The sequence below is a fragment of the Choloepus didactylus genome, chromosome 9 (assembly GCF_015220235.1).
Source record: "Choloepus didactylus isolate mChoDid1 chromosome 9, mChoDid1.pri, whole genome shotgun sequence".
Classification (NCBI taxonomy): domain Eukaryota; kingdom Metazoa; phylum Chordata; class Mammalia; order Pilosa; family Megalonychidae; genus Choloepus; species Choloepus didactylus.
This window is the reverse complement of record NC_051315.1, coordinates 115,885,484-115,902,652: the sequence shown is the minus strand read 5'-3', so window position 1 is coordinate 115,902,652 and position 17,169 is coordinate 115,885,484. Positions and strand designations below refer to the sequence as shown.

Below are 17,169 nucleotides of genomic sequence, written 5' to 3'. Positions count from 1 at the left end.
ATGATTCTATTATTTCATAACCATTTCTGTAAAGGTGAGATGGAAGAATATCTAGAGTGACCTCATTTCTCAAACTGACAGTCTAGAAACCTGATATGATCAAATACTTGAAGTAATTCTGGGGAACACGTTCACTGCAGAACACACATAAGAAAAGAGAAAACTGAGACATACCAAGGTTGGCCTTTGCTCCCAGGGCCTGCACTGCAGCCATGGTGTGCACAATGACGCCCTTGGGGAACTCGGACCAGGTTGGTGGTTTGCCATCCACAGTGACGATGTGCCGCAGGCGTGGAACTAAAGTAACAATATCCTAGAAAAACACAACATTCATTGTTTTCATTATTCTTCACCAGAGAGCTTAGTGAATAGCCCAAAAAAGGGAAGGGAAAGGGCAAGCAACAATATATTACATAAATCATCAAAAGGACATTATCAAGTAAATGAAAAGACAACCTACAGAATGGGAAAAAGTATTTGGAAACCACATATGTGGTAAGGACTTAATATCCAGAATATATAAAGAGCTTCGACTCAACAACAAAAAGACAACCTAATTTAAAAATGGGCAAAAGACTTGAATAGACCTTCTCCAAAAAAGATATACAAATGGCCAATAAACACAAGAAAAGATGATCAACATCATTAGACATTAGAGAAATACACACCGAAGCCACAAGAGATACCACTTAACACCCAATAGGATGCCTATTATTTAAAAATCTGTAATATATCAAGCATTGGTAAGGATTTAGAGAAACTGCAATTCTCATGCATTGCTGGTGGGAATGTAAAATGGTGCAACTGCTGTGGAAAACAATTTGGCACTTACTCAAAAAATTAAATACAGATTTACCACATGACCTAGCAATTCTACTCTTCTAGGTATATACCCAAAAGAACTGAAAGGACTCAATCAGATACTTGTATATGTAAGTTGTACATATAAGTTATTCAAAACAGACAAAAGGTTAAGAAACACAAGTACCCATTAAAAGATTAGATAAATGGATAAACAAAATGTGGCATATACATGCAATGGAATAATATTTAGCCACGAAAAGGAACAAAGTTCTGATACATGCTACAACATGGAAAACCTTGAGGACATATTCAGTGAAATAAGCCAGACACCAAAGGTCAATTGTATGATTTCACATATATGAAATAGCTAGAATAAGCAAATAAATAAATAGAGTAGATTACAGGTTACCAGGGACTGGGGTAGAGGGAATGAGAGGAGAAGGCACTGCTTAATGGATACAGAGATTCAGTTTAGGGAGACACAAGTGTTTTATTAAGGACGGTGACGATGTAGCACAACGCTGTAAATGTAATTAATGCCACTGAATTAAACACTTAGAAATGGTTAAAAAGGCAATTTTTATGCCATATATATTACTAAAATAAAAATAATCTTTTAAAACAGAAAGAGTCTAGTTTATGGATGGATGTGTAGAAAAGTAGGGGAAGGAAACAAACAGACAAAGGTACCCAGTGTTCTTTTTTACTTCAATTGCTCTTTTTCACTCTAATTATTATTCTTGTTATTTTTGTGTGTGTGCTAATGAAGGTGTCAGGGATTGATTTAGGTGATGAATGTACAACTATGTAATGGTACTGTAAACAATCGAAAGTACAATTTGTTTTGTATGACTGCGTGGTATGTGAATATATCTCAATAAAATGATGATTAAAAAAAAAAAAAAAAAAAAAAAAGAAAAAAAAAAAAAAAAAAAAAAAAACAGAAAGAGGTAGAAAAGCACTGGCATAAATGCCACTTTTTTCAGAAAAAAAAGCATTGACCTGAAATTTGAATTACTATTTTATAGAATTAGACATACTGTGCACAGCCCTGGACATTTGTAAAATCCTCATCAACAAAGTTACTTCCTTCTGAAATGGTCATGTAAAGACAGAGTACCTGAACTATAAAGTAGCCAAAACCCCCACCATGTTTTCAAGAGGGAATGGGGAGTGAATTCACTTGTAAATTTGTTTATTAAAAAACAAAACAAAACAAAACAGTAGCCCAGACATTCCTGTTTTCAGAGTTGTCTAGGAACTAAAAAAAAAAACCCTTTTACTGTAGTTTCATAAAGAGTCTTTTCTTCCTTTTAAAATTCTGAAAACGCATAATTACTCAAAGCTTCAGAAACAAAATAAATGAACTACTAGCTTAAAAAATAATCCTTCTCCGATTGGCTTGTACAGGTTAGTGTGAAGCCCCAATATATCCCCTAGTAATTTGGGCAGAGAATAAAAATATATTCACAAAGCCCCCTTGAGGGATTGAGGAAAAATGTGGAAATATTAAACTTCCCCACCTGGGGAATCACTGATATTCTCACAAGCCTTGGGTACTATCAGTTTAGAAGGCTGAGCCATCGATCATGGGGCTTGTCTTATGAAGTTTGTTACTGCAAAGGAGAGGCTAAGCCTACTTATAATTGTGCCTAAGAGTCACCCAGAGAACCTCTTGTTGCTCAGATGTGGCCTCTCTCTAAGCCAACTCTGCAGGTAAACTCACTGACCTCCTCACTACGTGGGACATGACTCCCAGGGGTATGAATCTCCCTGGCAAAGTGGGACATGACTCCTGGGGATGAACCTGGACCCAGCAATGAGGGACTGAGAAAGCCTTCTTGACCAAAAGGGGGAAGAGAAATGAAACAAAATAAAGTGGCAGTGGCAGAGAGATTTCAAATGGAGCCAAGAGGACATTCTGGTGATTGTTCTTATGTGTTATATAGATATCCCTTTTTAGTTTTTAGGGTATTAGAATAGCTAGAAGGAAATACCTGAAATTGTTGAACTGCAACCCAGTAGCCTTGATTCTTGAAGACGAATGTATAACTATAGAGCTTACACGGTGTGACTGTGTGATTGTGAAAACCTTGTGGCTCACACTCCCCTTAGCCAGTAGACAGATGAGTAGAAAAATGGGGACAAAAATTATATTAATAATAGGGAGGAATGGAGGGATGGGATGTTTTAGGTATTCTTTTTCACTTTAATTTTTATTCTTATTTTTTTTTTTTTTGCAGTAATGAAAATGTTCAAAAATTGATTGTGCTGATGAATGCACAACTATATAATGGTACTGTGAACAACTGTACACACTGGATGACAGCATGGTATGTGAATGAATCTCAATAAAATTGAATTTAAACAACTCTTCAAAATGACATTTTTATTGGGGGGGACAAAATAGATTAATACAGCTAACAATTATGTATGGACTCTATATATAAATACAAATGAAATCCTTTTTCTCATTTAAAGGATTAAAGTATGATATAAAAGCTTGAAACAATATTAAAAATTTAAAAGCTCATAAAAGAACTAAGTGTAACAGGATCCTCGTGACACTGAAAATTCTCAAGTATCAGACACAGTCATAAAGTAAATACATTCTTCACCTTCAATTTTGTTTGCAAGAGTTCTTTACTGGTAATGATGTTCGTGACCTCTGTTTCATTTAATCCATGAACAATTGCTGGACCACCTAGAGTAGCATATAATGTGACAACTACAGGGAAAAAAGAAGAGGAAGTCAAATATTCAAACTTTGAACCACCAAAATATAAACAGATACTTTCTGAAAGCAGACGTGAATCATAATGGAGCATATACTGAGTCCTAAATTGTTAAATCCATACTCTGTGGGAAACAGTGCTGAGTTTTTTGGTTTTTTTTAGGTTATAATATATGAATCAATATTATGCTTATTCACCGTCTCCTAATTTCCCAATATTTCTAACATTTACAAATTACAATTTTTAAAATTTTGTTTTGTTTCACCTACAGATGTTACTCTGGGACGATCACACTCAGATGGGATTATAACTGTAAAGTTTCAGAGTCTTAATTCTTGACTCCTTAGTACTAAAATAAGAAAAAGAACATATACAAAATGAGTGTCAGATTTAAGGTATTAATGTTGATTAGAAAACAGCATGAACAAGTGACACTATTGCTTATTCTAAAATAGAAAATCTAATTAAAAATTTTCTTGGAAATTTTGAAATTATGTAATATTAATAATGATATAGATCTTTATTTGCTTTCTTCCTAACTCAAGGTAAGACATAAAATGATTCTGAAAAAAAACAATTCTTTTAAAGCTTCTCAAAAGAAACATGACATAAAATTCAAATCCATGAAAACAAAAAAGTATACATACTTAAAAAAAATATGGGGTCATTTACAGCAAGAAATCTGGTAAATGTATCTTTTATGTTTCATCTGAAGGATGAGACAACGTCCACACTTCCCATCACATTTTGGCACTAGGCCCTATGCAGTAAGTTTCCAAGACTATCTCACAAACTGAACCATCATGATTATTATTCAAATAATTGCAATATTATAAGTTCTATCATTTAACCTAGCACCTTGAAGTTTACTAGGTTCAAGTACGAAAGTGTTTTAGATATCAACTGTTACTAATAATAGAAGCAGCCTAACAAAATGACAGTAATTGTAAAAGGGGATTCCTGAGAGATGGTGGCAGAGCAATGACCCATAAGTGTAGGTAGGGTTCAAAAGCTACGCATGTTTCTCCCAAGTGCCCTCACCACAACGATTTAATTTGTTCCACAACAGGTTTCCTTTCCAAAATGGACCAAAAAAATCCAAGTTTTTTAAAGAACAGAGTCCTCCACTGATTGCAAGTTGAAAACAAAATGCCCATTAACATCAGAATTGTAACCTCAAGAGTGAAATCTTTCAACAAAAAGTTGGTAGCATCTCCCCCATGATAACATAAGCCCACTCTTCCACAAAATAAGAACGCCTACATACGCTGAAAATTATACATAAAACACGCTTGTGCAGCAATCATCCATTCAGCCCTGGTCTCACAGAAGATGGCAATGTTGGTCTTTGGTTTCTGACCCAACAACTGTAAGCCATTTCCAAAATTAAAGGCTCTAATGAAGACATCTTCATAGGAGAGCCAATTATAGTGTCCAAGAATCACCTGATGAAACAAAAAAGTACAGGCAGCTTTTAATACAACTGAAATATTAATTTACAGAAAGAAACCAGGATGTGTCCAAATTTTATGACAAACCACCTTATATTTTCATATATATATGTATTTTTTTTTTCCTAACAAAAAGCTAGAAAGTAAGTTTGGACTGAAAAATCTATTTTTTTAAAATTTCAATTATTTTGTGACATCTTCCATGACAATTCAAAACATATGCTGAATCTTTAACTCCAAATGAGTTGTCCCCCCTACCCCAAAATATTCAGGGTTTGCCAAATGGTCATATACTACTATAATTCACTTACACATTTTATTTACTTAAGTGATTTAAGTACTAATTTAAAATTTAATCTAGTGCCAAGTACTACAGATGCCAAAATTTTACTTTAACTCAACTTAGAATTCCTAAATTCAATATTAGATGGTATAATACGAGCCACAAAAAGCAACTGGCCCTACCCAAGATAAATATTTATGACTATTTAATTTGAATTACTGCCTCTAACTCTGGAGAAACAAAGTAAACAAGTCTCTATTTACTCACCCTGGTGGAGACCACTTTTATTACTCAAAGTTCTGCTGCTGAAGCCTTAAATGCTCACTGGTACCCCTAGGCTTTCACTATTTTTTGTGCTAGTGCAGGTAACATCGACTTTGCATTAGTCATACCCCCTTTTAAAGATGGTTAACGTATTTTTGTCCTTAGGGCTTTTCTCCAGTTTAGGTCAGAGCATAAATCTCTATACAGATGGGATAAAAAGCTCCTCAATCTGAAAAAACATACAGATAGTTCTCAAACATGGCTATGCCATTAATATATGCCTCTCACACCTTAAACCAACTGACCACATTCATTTTCAAAAATGCAAACATTTAAGGGATTTCTAGAAATAAGAGGTTGGACGACAGATACACATGGAAAACAGGTAACTGCTGCCCTCTAGTGTCCTTTTCACTGATGGACGTGAATAAATTATTATTCTGATGGATAAGGCAACTGTATTTAAGAGGACATTTACTAAACTTTAGTGGTCCCAAACTCTCATCTTGTTCTGCACCCCCATGAAATGCTCAGCACAGGGAGCTCCAATGACTTCAAAAGGAGCTCTGTGGGTGTGAGAAGACAGATGAGAATTTGGCCAAAACATGCAGGAACTGCATTACAATTATTAAGAATTTTACAGTCCAAAGATAAGCATGAGCTATCTCCTAGGATTCTAGAATCTAAATTATGAGCTTTATATTTCAAAGCCTGTGTGAAAAGGCATTAGATACATAGAGAACTCATGTGACGGTGCCACCATGTGGCAAAGAAATCAACCCATGAGTTGAATTCAAGCGCAAGGTCTCCTCATAAATAAAAAGTATAAACCAAAATCTGGAAACTACTTTAGTTCTTTAAATCACTACTAACTCTTCTAGTTTTCCCATAAAGACATTCAGAAGACCATACCTACACCGTAATTTTGACATATGACGGAAAAAGTGTCTAATGTCAATTTTGCCCCTCTGATCAGTCAATCGGCAAATAAATGACCATTTATTTATTCCCTGCCTATACTACTGAACTCTGCTGAAGAAAAACACCCAACCTTGTTAAATCCAGTCACAGATCTCACCACTCCACAATCCTATTATGCTTTCCCCAGAACACCAGTCTACAGGAAGAAAGCATCATCTTGATGACACCTTGATTTGGACTCTTTTAGCCTCAAAACATAAGCTAATAAATTCCCACTGTTTAAGCGATCCACTGTATATTTGCTTGAACAGCCTAGGAAACTAAAACAGGGTCTAGTAGAAACATCAAACTGAGCATGCTCTGAAAGAAAACGTCTTAATTCACACACACACCCCTTCTCTTCTCCTGGCCATTCCTATCTCAGTGAAGGGTACTACCATCCACCCAATTGCTTCAGACAGAAACTCAGAAGTCATTCTCCATCAAGTTTCTCTTCACAACTCACTTCTAAATCCATCAGAAAGTACTAGCAACTCTATCTATAAAATATACCCCAAATCCAGCCATTTCTTTCCACCTCCACTCCTATCATCCTAGTCCATTTCTCCCTTGAACCAACACGTGCCAACTGATCAACCTGTTTCCATTCTTATTCCCCTATAACTTTATACTCTTTAAGCAGCAAGCGATTTTTTTATAAATATGAATCAGGTCACCCTTTTCTCTTTCCATTAGGAATGGCATCCAGAAACCCTACCCTGGCCTACAAAGCCCCAAGGAATCTACACTCTGCCCACCTCTGTGTTCATCTCAAATCTTCCCCTGAAACACTTCCTGAAACTACAACTTTGTCTTCAGACAGAATAGGCCAGGGCAGGAACAAAGATGAGGCAAGACAGGCCCCAAGGGTACAAAATATAAGGAGGCATTCACTCTCAGGTAACTTCTTAAATTTTGCACCCTACATGCCTCACCCAACTTACAACCCATACACTCTCCTGTCCCACTGCCAGATCTTTGCACAGCTGGCTCCTTCTTGCCACTCAGCCCTCAAAGCCTACTCAGAGATGCTGTATTTTGTCAATGTTTATTATTATCTGTTAATGTATTATTTGTTGTCTCTTGTGCTTCCACACAAAGCTGCACAAGAAGAGTAACCTGTGTGACTTGTTCATTACTTTCTCCCTAGTGCCTAGAACACTGCCTGACCCACAGTGATTATTTGCTAAATGTGTGGAATGGACGAACAGATGGTGTAACTAAACAACTTCTGTGCCTTGGGGGTGTCATCTGACCTTCTCTCCTCTTTAGCAGCCTCATTTTTAAAAAGGTTGGTTAAAAAAATATCCATATGAACATTAATTCCTATAGCTACTTTTGTTCTGATTGCCAGTCAGACATTCTTTGTCCACCACCTCTTAAACACGCTTTCCCAGACCAACATGAGACAGAAATATGTTCCGTTTTCATACACTGGGAGGCAGGAAAATGAATGACTAGTATGGCTAAGTGAATGACTATTATGCAGTCTTTGAACAGGTTCTGCCTGCACTTATAAAGTTAGGATGTGGGTTAAGATGGTCCCTAAAGTTATATTCTTCTCTCACATTTTTATTCTTTGACAGCTATGACATGCACATGTGTAAAGATCAATGCTAAGTTGTCTGGGACACAGGAACCTTATAATTTAATTTACTTAGGGACAAAGTATAATTAGATGCTTTGATGATGCTGATAATGATGGTCTCTTACTTCAAAGGAAAACTATAAAAATAAAATGGAGATAACATATAGAGGAATCCTAAAAAATAAAAGCACTACAAAACTTGACCATTCAGGCTCCTGAAGGATGAAAGTCTAATAAAGACCAAGTTTTCAGGTGAATTTAACCTCTTTAAGTACTAAGACTTTTTCTTTTTTTTTTTTTTTTTGGGGGGGGATAGAAATATTCCAAAATTATATTATACACTTTCCTGATTTCTTCAACAAAGCACAACTGACTTCATTTAACCATTCCCTTTAAAAAAAAAAAAAAAAATTATTAACAAATTATTGTAAGGGAGACAGAAAAAGTGAAAATATTCTGGATGGCTGGTAATAATTGTGATGATGATAATGGGGGCAGCTAAGCTTTACTATGCTTATTGTGTGCTAAGTACTCTGCAAATGTTAATTAAACTCACAATAATGCTAGTAGGTAAGTTACTATTATTACCCACATTTTACAGATGAGACTACTGAGGCACAGAGAAAGTATATAACTTGTTCAAAATCACCCTATCAAGGTACCCTTGGTCATAAACATGCCTCATACCCTCGCTTCTGAGGCTAAGATTGTCAGGAGGCACTAATGACAGAAGTTAACAACGCCACAAAGCAACTCCACGCAGTTGTGAAAGGTTACCTTATCAATATCCTATCACAGCAAATGCTGCTGCTGCTGCAATATGAGTGTAACATGAAACAAAGAAGAAGGAAAAAAACATCCCTAACCTGCTTTCATGCAGTTGTGATACCCACTGTCCAGTTTGCCACAGCTGCAACACACGACCAACAGAAACTAGAGCTTTAACTAACTGGCCGTAGTGCACACTTTCCTCTTAAATAAGATACATGGTGGTTTATGGGTTGAGCCCTCTACCATAAGTTTTACCCTTGGGAAGACGGTTGCTGCAAAGGAGAGGCTAGGCCTCCCTGTATTTGTGCCTAAGAGTCTCCTCCTGAATGCCTCTTTGTTGCTCAGATGTGGCCCTCTCTCTCTGGCTAAGCCAACTTGAAAGGTGAAATCACTGCCCTCCCCCCTACGTGGGATCAGACACCCAGGGAAGTGAATCTCCCTGGCAACGTGGAATATGACTCCCAGGGAGGAATGTAGACCCGGCATCGTGGGATGGAGAACATCTTCTTGACCAAAAGGGGGATGTGAAAGGAAATGAAATAAGCTTCAGTGGCAGAGAGATTCCAAAACGAGCCGAGAGATCACTCTGGTGGGCACTCTTACGCACACTTTAGACAACCTTTTTTAGGTTCTAAAGAATTGGGGTAGCTGGTGGTGGATACCTGAAACTATTAAACTACAACCCAGAACCCATGAATCTCGAAGACAGTTGTATAAAAATGTAGCTTATGAGGGGTGACAGTGGGATTGGGAAAGCCATAAGGACCAAACTCCACTTTGTCTAGTTTATGGATGGATGTGTAGAAAAGTAGGGGAAGGAAACAAACAGACAAAGGTACCCAGTGTTCTTTTTTACTTCAATTGCTCTTTTTCACTCTAATTATTATTCTTGTTATTTTTGTGTGTGTGCTAATGAAGGTGTCAGGGATTGATTTAGGTGATGAATGTACAACTATGTAATGGTACTGTAAACAATCGAAAGTACAATTTGTTTTGTATGACTGCGTGGTATGTGAATATATCTCAATAAAATGATGATTAAAAAAAAAAATAAGATACAGAAAATATGTATGTACTTCATTTGCCATACACAAAACCTAAAAATTAATTTTACTTTCCCAACGATCCTAATTTCAGATAAGGAAGATAAAACAAGTTTTCTACACATCAGAGTATATAAAGCCTTTTGAACAAAGTTTGATAAACACAAATGCCAATTTTGGTAGACAGAGCTTCTGGCATATGGAAATTAAAAAAATCCCTGTACTGAATAGAAAAAAGCCACATACACACACATACACACACACACATACACTCACACAAACACATCAGGGGGGGACAAAACTTCCTTGTGTTTATTCTGCCAAATTTAGGGATGAGATTTTATTTTGTCCTAAATATACTGATACATGAATTAAGAAGAAACTTCATATTCACCATGCAAATGTTTATCCTTTTTACATACTTGGGAGCTACTTTGCTGCTTTAAGCACTAAATGAAGACTGAAAGATAGCATTAGCCCCATAGAATGCATAAGCATGGCTTACTGGAGAAACATTAAGTTTCCTGCTAAAACAGAATTTCTGTCATATATGCTTAGACTAATGCTTTGGCTTTGGTACCTTTTATAAATAACTACCAGATCTCTCCAAGACAGACTCAAGAAGAATGTATCAGACTGTTCCAGGCAAAACAAGATACAGTCACCCACCCCATTTAAAGTGAGGAATATTACAGACTCTGTGGACCAGAGTTAAACTGTTTCTAGTTTCTAGGATTTACTAACATTAATTTGCTTGCCATCTCCAGTATGTTTAGAGGAAAATGAGGTATGGAATTTGCAAATAAGTTGCAAGATTAATGGGACATTAAATAGGTTCAGCAATATTCCCTGACCCTCCAGTAAGGGGAGGAGCTCTGCGTTTTTCATTTCATAGTTGTGAGTCGCTGCATGACTGATAGAAAAAAGAAGACCGGTGTCAGGCTGTAGCTGGAAAGAAAGGATGAGAGAAAAAACAACCTGGCCTACACAGAAATTAAACCTACAACCCAGCTAAAATATCAACCAACTACAGATAATCTTACTGCCTCTTAAAAACAACTGTATTTTCAATTTTTACCCATATCAGAGCTTCAAGAACCACTTGTAAGAAACTCACGTGTCCAGTTCAGAAACAGCATTTGACACAAATGCCATTTCTACACTTATTATTCTTCATAGTCCTGCACTACTCCATGATGTTAACTTTTATGTAACCACTAATTTCCCCCATTGAATTCTCAAGATAATAGTAACAAACTATATGCCAAAAACTGTACTAAGCACATCGTGTGTCTCTGTGTGTATGTGGTGGTAGCTCATGATAAATACTAAAAAATGCCAACAGTTATTGTTATCTTCATATTACGGCTAAAGAAACCGAAGCAGATTTGCTAAATAACTTTTCTAAGGTCACACAGCTAGTAAGTGGCAAAGCAGAAATTCAAACCCATAATGTAAGTCTAGTGTCCAGGCTCCTCACCACTACCTTATACTGCCTCTAAGAGATGTCTTCTCTCCTGTTTCAAATCAACATTGGCAGGTTCTTCCCTACTTGTAGAAACGAATTTTTAAAACCATGCAACTCTTGGATGGCACAGGCACGTCCCTACAAAATGATGGTGGCTGGAGTGGGTCATCTAAGGGGGTCTGCATCGGCCTTGCTACTGCAGAGCCAGTGCCCGCCCGCCCAGGAGTTGTCCACCCTGACCCGGCTCTATCGCAAGAAGGTTGCTGAACATTATGAAAATCCTAGAAATGTGGGATCCCTTGACAAGACAACTAAAAATGTTGGAACCGGACTGGTGGGGGCTCCAGCTTGTGGTAACATAGTGAAATTGCAGATTGAAGTGATGAAAAGGGGACGATTGTGGATGGTAGATTTAAAACATTTCGCTATGGTTCCACAATTGCCTCCAGCTCCTTAGCCACTGAACGGGTGAAAAGGAAAACAGGTGAAGAAGCCTTGACCATCAAAAAGACACTTATCACCAAGGAACTCTGCCTTCCTCCTGTGAAACTGCACTGCTCCATGCTGGCTGAAGATGCAATCAAGGCTGTCCTGGCTGATTACAGACTGAAACAAGAACCCAAGAAAGGAGAGACAAAAAAGCAACAAGCTCTTGGCGAGGCCTCCAGCAGGTTTCCCCACCCACTGTGTAGTCACCTTAGATGTCCAGAAGCCCTTCACACCACAATAAAAGAGCTGTGACAAACACCCAATATTTGCTGTTCATGTTATGGCTCTAACACAAGTGAAATACATGGATTAATTGTTCTGAATCCTGTGGTTTCTTTCAGCCTACTTTTTCACCTTAAGTCAGTTATAATGCATATTTTGAATTGTGTGCTTGGCCTCAAATTTCAAATCATCAGTAATGAAGTCTTAAGTGCTTGGTAGCCTTTGAAGTACATAAATATGTAATTTTACCTAAATCTGTTTTGGAGATTACCACAATAGCCATGGTATGATTATTTGACAGAATCAATTATTACACATTAATCATAAAACAGATCTACTATAATACTATATACTATATATATTTTTTAATGAATAAAATAATGTAAGCCAAAAACAACAATAACAACAAAGCCATGCAACTGCCATAACCAAAGTACCAAAACATTAAGCATCCCACACTAAAATCAGAGATAGCAGGTCACATCCCAAAACCAGGAGCATATGAAGAACAGGGGAACTTCTGCAACTATCAGCAAATAATGGTTTCATACCCAAAACTGTCCTAGACATTCTACCCCAGCCCTGGTTTTCATCTAGGTTGAGAAGTACTCCATACCAGTGAAAGCCATCCTCATTCATTCTGAAAATTCAGAACAAGTCCAGGCTTCTCTTTAATGGAAAGAGATTAGAGCATAGCCTAATTCCCTTCCTTCCCTGTTTCTCATGGAACATCAGCAAATTCCCACAGAAGCAGGCTCTGCTTTCCCTTCACCCCCATTTCTAAGAGTGCATTTTATTCCAAGGAAATTCAAAGGCAATACAAGATTGTGATGGTTACATTTATGTGGCAACTTGGCCAGGTGATGGTACCCAGCTGTCTGGCCTAACCATTACTACAAGGACATTTGTGGCTGGGTAATAAACCAGAAGGCTGGTTTATTAAATCATCAGTCAATTGGCTGCAGCTGTGACTGATTACATCAACAAAGGACATGTCTTCCACGATGAGAGAACACAGTTAGCTGTATTTAACCCAATCAGTTGAAGACTTTTAAGCAAGACAGACAGAGGACCTTCACTTCTTCTTTGGCTGACCAGCAAAGTATTTCCTGAGGAATCATCAAAGTTGCCAGTTCGCTGCCTGAGGAGTTCATCAAACACGTTTATCCAAGTTGCCAGTTTGCTGCCTGAGGAGTTCATCAAACATTTTCACTGTAGTTGCCAGTCTGGTACCTGCCCTACGGAATTTGGACTTATGCATACCCACAGTTGCGTGAGACACTTTTATAAATCTTATATTTATAGATATCCCTTGTTGATTCTGTTTTCCTAGAGAACCCTAACTAATACAAAGATCGTCTCTTTTTTTCTTCCCAGAGGAAATGCAAAGGCAATGAAAGCTCACCTTACCTTTTTAAAAATTTTTCCATTTGGTTGTACTTCGTCTTCCTCATTTAAAATTTCACGTGTTCCCAAAAGCCTTTTGTCCTTAAATTTGTTTTTTGCATACATAAAAACTTTGTCTAGTGTATCACATCCAGGGTATAATATTGCAGCCAAACCATCCAAACTGTGAACAGATCTGTATGCAGACTCAGGTTTTGAGTTTACAGGCTTTGCTTTAATTTGGCTTGATTTTTCTTGTCTTGATTCGGACAAAAAATAAAATGGGATGTATGTTAAAACAGTATAAAGTGATATTATAAAATGTATGAAATATAAAAGAATGGGATTGATGGTCTGCTTTAGCTTCATTGTGGATGGTTTTGAAGATACGTAGTTATTCATAAGTGCTCAAAATATCGAACAGATCTCAGCAAGAATCTAGAAGGAAGAAAGGAAAGAACATCATTTTTAATTAATTTTAAAGAAAAATTATTCACATTAGTAAGGAAATAAATATCCCCCCCCCCCGCCACTTTCCACATCGTATGGAAAAAAGTGGTCTTTCCAACCTTACACCAACTATCCTCAAACACTTCCCAGTGGTCAGAGAACCACCAAGGGTCACAAAAGAATGGAGACAAAATTTTTACCCATATCCTGTTCTTCAGTGTCTCACTGCATTAGGGATGGTAAGAACTTTGCACACGTACCACATTCTCCTCTCATGGCCCTAGCAGTCATAGCTAAGTAATTACAACAGTCCTTCCCAATGAGCCTAATTCTCACCCTAGAGGGCGAGAAATTGCAGTTGGCAGGTAACATGAAACCTATTTCCTACAGTGGCTCTAAATATTCTTCAAATAGGCAGGTTAAATTGTTAAGAGAGGAGGCAGTATACTTTGCATTTATCTGATTTATTGAGAGTACTACGTAGATACTTTTCTAAGTACTGGGAATATCACAGTGAACGAAGCCTAAGGCAGTATACTTTGCATTTATCTGATTTATGGAGAGTACTACGTAGATACTTTTCTAAGTACTGGGAATATCACAGTGAACGAAGCCTAAGTCCCTGCTCTTATGGAGCCTACACATTCATTGGGAAATGTAGACAACAAACATCTATGTATATTTGTACATAGAATGTATGTAAGCTAAGGTGATGATAAATGCTATGACGGAAAATAAAACTGGGGCAATCCTGGAAAGGTGATCGGGGGAGCATCTCTGGGAAGCGGTACCTGAATAGAGCCTTACAAAGGGAGAGGGAGAGCGGGCCATGAGCCTGTCTGGGGAAAAGTGTGTCAGGCAAGGAAACAGCCTTTGTGTGGATGTACATAATAACAACATTTCTAAACAAACAAAAATTGAAGCAGACTACTAATTACATTACACTCTTAGAGCATTTGAACAAAGTTTAAGCTTATGTCTCCTAATAAAGTCAATTATCTTCTCTAATGTCAATCAATTTCACAACACTAAAAAAGCAAATAGAATAGGGAGTTGATACTTAATGGGTGCAGAATTTCTGTCTGGGGTTATGGAAAAGTTTTGGTAATGGACGGTGGTGACAGAAGCACAACAATGTGAATGAAATTAATGCCACCAAATTGTATATGTGAAGTTAGTTAAAATGGGAAATACAATGTGGCATACATACTATCACAAAAAAAGAAAAAGAAAAAAGAAAAGCAAATAGTCTGCACTTTACAAATTTTTAAACTGAAGAAACTTAGATCATTATTAAAAACAACTTAAGGAAGCATCTAAACATATTTTCAGGCCAATTACCCTATAAGAATCTACTGGTTGAATAGAAGCACTTCTGAAGGAGGCGTGAGGAACTCCATGGACCCTTTACTCAGCAAAACAAACATAAGCGGTGAAAATTGTAAAAAAAAAAAAAAAAAAAAAAAAAACCTATTTTAAAAAGTTATTTAAGAAAATCTACTAAATCTAGGTAAGAATAGCAGGAGTCTATGACATTTGAGCCATGATCACTCACTCACTCCCCTGCCCTACCCACCTCAGTGAAATGAAGGCTCTATTCCATGCAGGTGTCGACAAGAAAGGGCTCCCAAACTACAACTATGCTTTCTCCCCAGACAGGGTGCCAGCATTCCCCAGCCCCCCAGCTCTGTGTTGCAGAAGTTCTACTCTATGCAAGCATAGTCAAGAGGTCCTGGGAATTCCTTCTTTCACCCAGTTCCCACTAGCAGGGAGGAAGCTCTACCACAGACAAGACAGGTCAAGAACATTTGGCACTGAGCACCCTTGCCCCAGCTTGCTCAGGCATAAGGTAGAGGTTCCATGCATGGAGAGAACTTCCAAGCCCAGAAAAACAGTGGCTACAGCCACCACCCAATGCAGAAAATCAAGCTGCTACTCCTGACCCCAAGTTCAGAGCAGTGGTACAGGGGTAGAGAGACAAACCATAAGAACAAATAGCTACTTAGTGATCCTTAAGAGAACTCACTTTGGAATGGAGCACAGGGAAGTTCAAGCCTAATGGCACTGTTGAAAAAGATGCAGATTTTGGTGGTAAGCAATTAAGACAAGGATGGCAGCTCCATGATGGCAACAAGTGAAAGAACAGACCAACTAGAGGTTTAATGGAGAGAACCAGGGAGGATGGAAAGACACCTAAGAAGACTCGTGGAGTCAGGGCAAGCCACAAAGGCCTCAAAGATAACTCCAGCAAAGGGGGTCCAACTTAATTGGGTCAACCTGCAGAGCACTTATGCCCCAGGGCTTCATCCAAAACAAGAGCAATCAAGTGGCCATGAATAACTGCTGGGATGATACCAAGAGGCAGAGCAGCCCAAGAAGGTTAACAAGGAGATCTTGGAAAGAGACCAAGTGAGTCCTGCTAAAACTATGTCATCCCATATAAGGGGGGCATTTCACAACATGACTGTTGTGATGACCAAGACTGTGCACTCTCAGGAGCAATAGCAGAGGATACGCACTGCAGAGGAAAGAGACCTCGCTGAAATATTACCTAAAATGTCCAGTTTAACAAAAAATTATGGGACATGCAAAATAAATAAATAAATAAAGTGTGACCCATACACAGAAGGGAAAAAGCAATAGAAATTGCCTTTGAGAGGGCGCAGATATTCAACTTAACAGAAAAATTTCAAAGTAGATATTTAAAAATATGTTCAAATTTAAGGGAAACCACACTTTCAAGACTCTTAAAAAGGCATGACGACAATGTCTTATCAAACAGAGACTATCACCAGAGACAGAAATTGTAGTACTTACAAAAAAGAAAGCATGGAGTTGAAAAGTACAGTCAAAATGAAAAATTCAATAGAGGAACGTAATAGATTTGAACTATAAGAAAAGAAGAACTGGTGGGCCTGAAGACAGATCAACCAACTGTGCAATACGAAGAAAGATACAAAAAGAGCCAAGAAAAATGAACAGAGCCTCAAAGAAATGTGGGACACCATTAGGCATACGAACTTACACACATTGGGAGTACCAGAAGAGGAAAGAAAGGTGGAGACAAAAATATTCAAAAGAAATAATGCCTGAAAACTTCTCAAATTTGATGAAAACTATTAAACCTACACATACAAAAACCTCAAGAAACCTCATCCACATACAGATACATCATAGCAAAATCCTGAAGCAGCAAACGACAACAACTCATCACATACAAGAAAACCCAATAAAACTAAAAGCTGTCTTCTCATC

General features: G+C 37.6%; 1 protein-coding gene and 1 pseudogene across 1 annotated transcript in view; one reads left to right on the top strand and one right to left on the bottom strand.

Annotated features, from left to right (window-relative positions):
• ACSL3 (acyl-CoA synthetase long chain family member 3) overlaps positions 1-17,169 on the bottom strand; it is an 87,309-nt gene that overhangs the window by 20,334 nt on the left and 49,806 nt on the right. Inside the window, exons 2-5 of the mRNA XM_037849526.1 lie at positions 13,489-13,902; positions 4,807-4,984; positions 3,423-3,532; positions 175-313 (exon numbers count right to left, since the gene is read on the bottom strand). Coding sequence (XP_037705454.1) covers positions 175-313; positions 3,423-3,532; positions 4,807-4,984; positions 13,489-13,866 — 805 coding nt within the window. The 5' untranslated portion in view covers positions 13,867-13,902. The remainder of the gene's footprint in view (positions 1-174; positions 314-3,422; positions 3,533-4,806; positions 4,985-13,488; positions 13,903-17,169) is intronic.
• Positions 11,513-12,108, top strand: LOC119544518 (annotated as a pseudogene).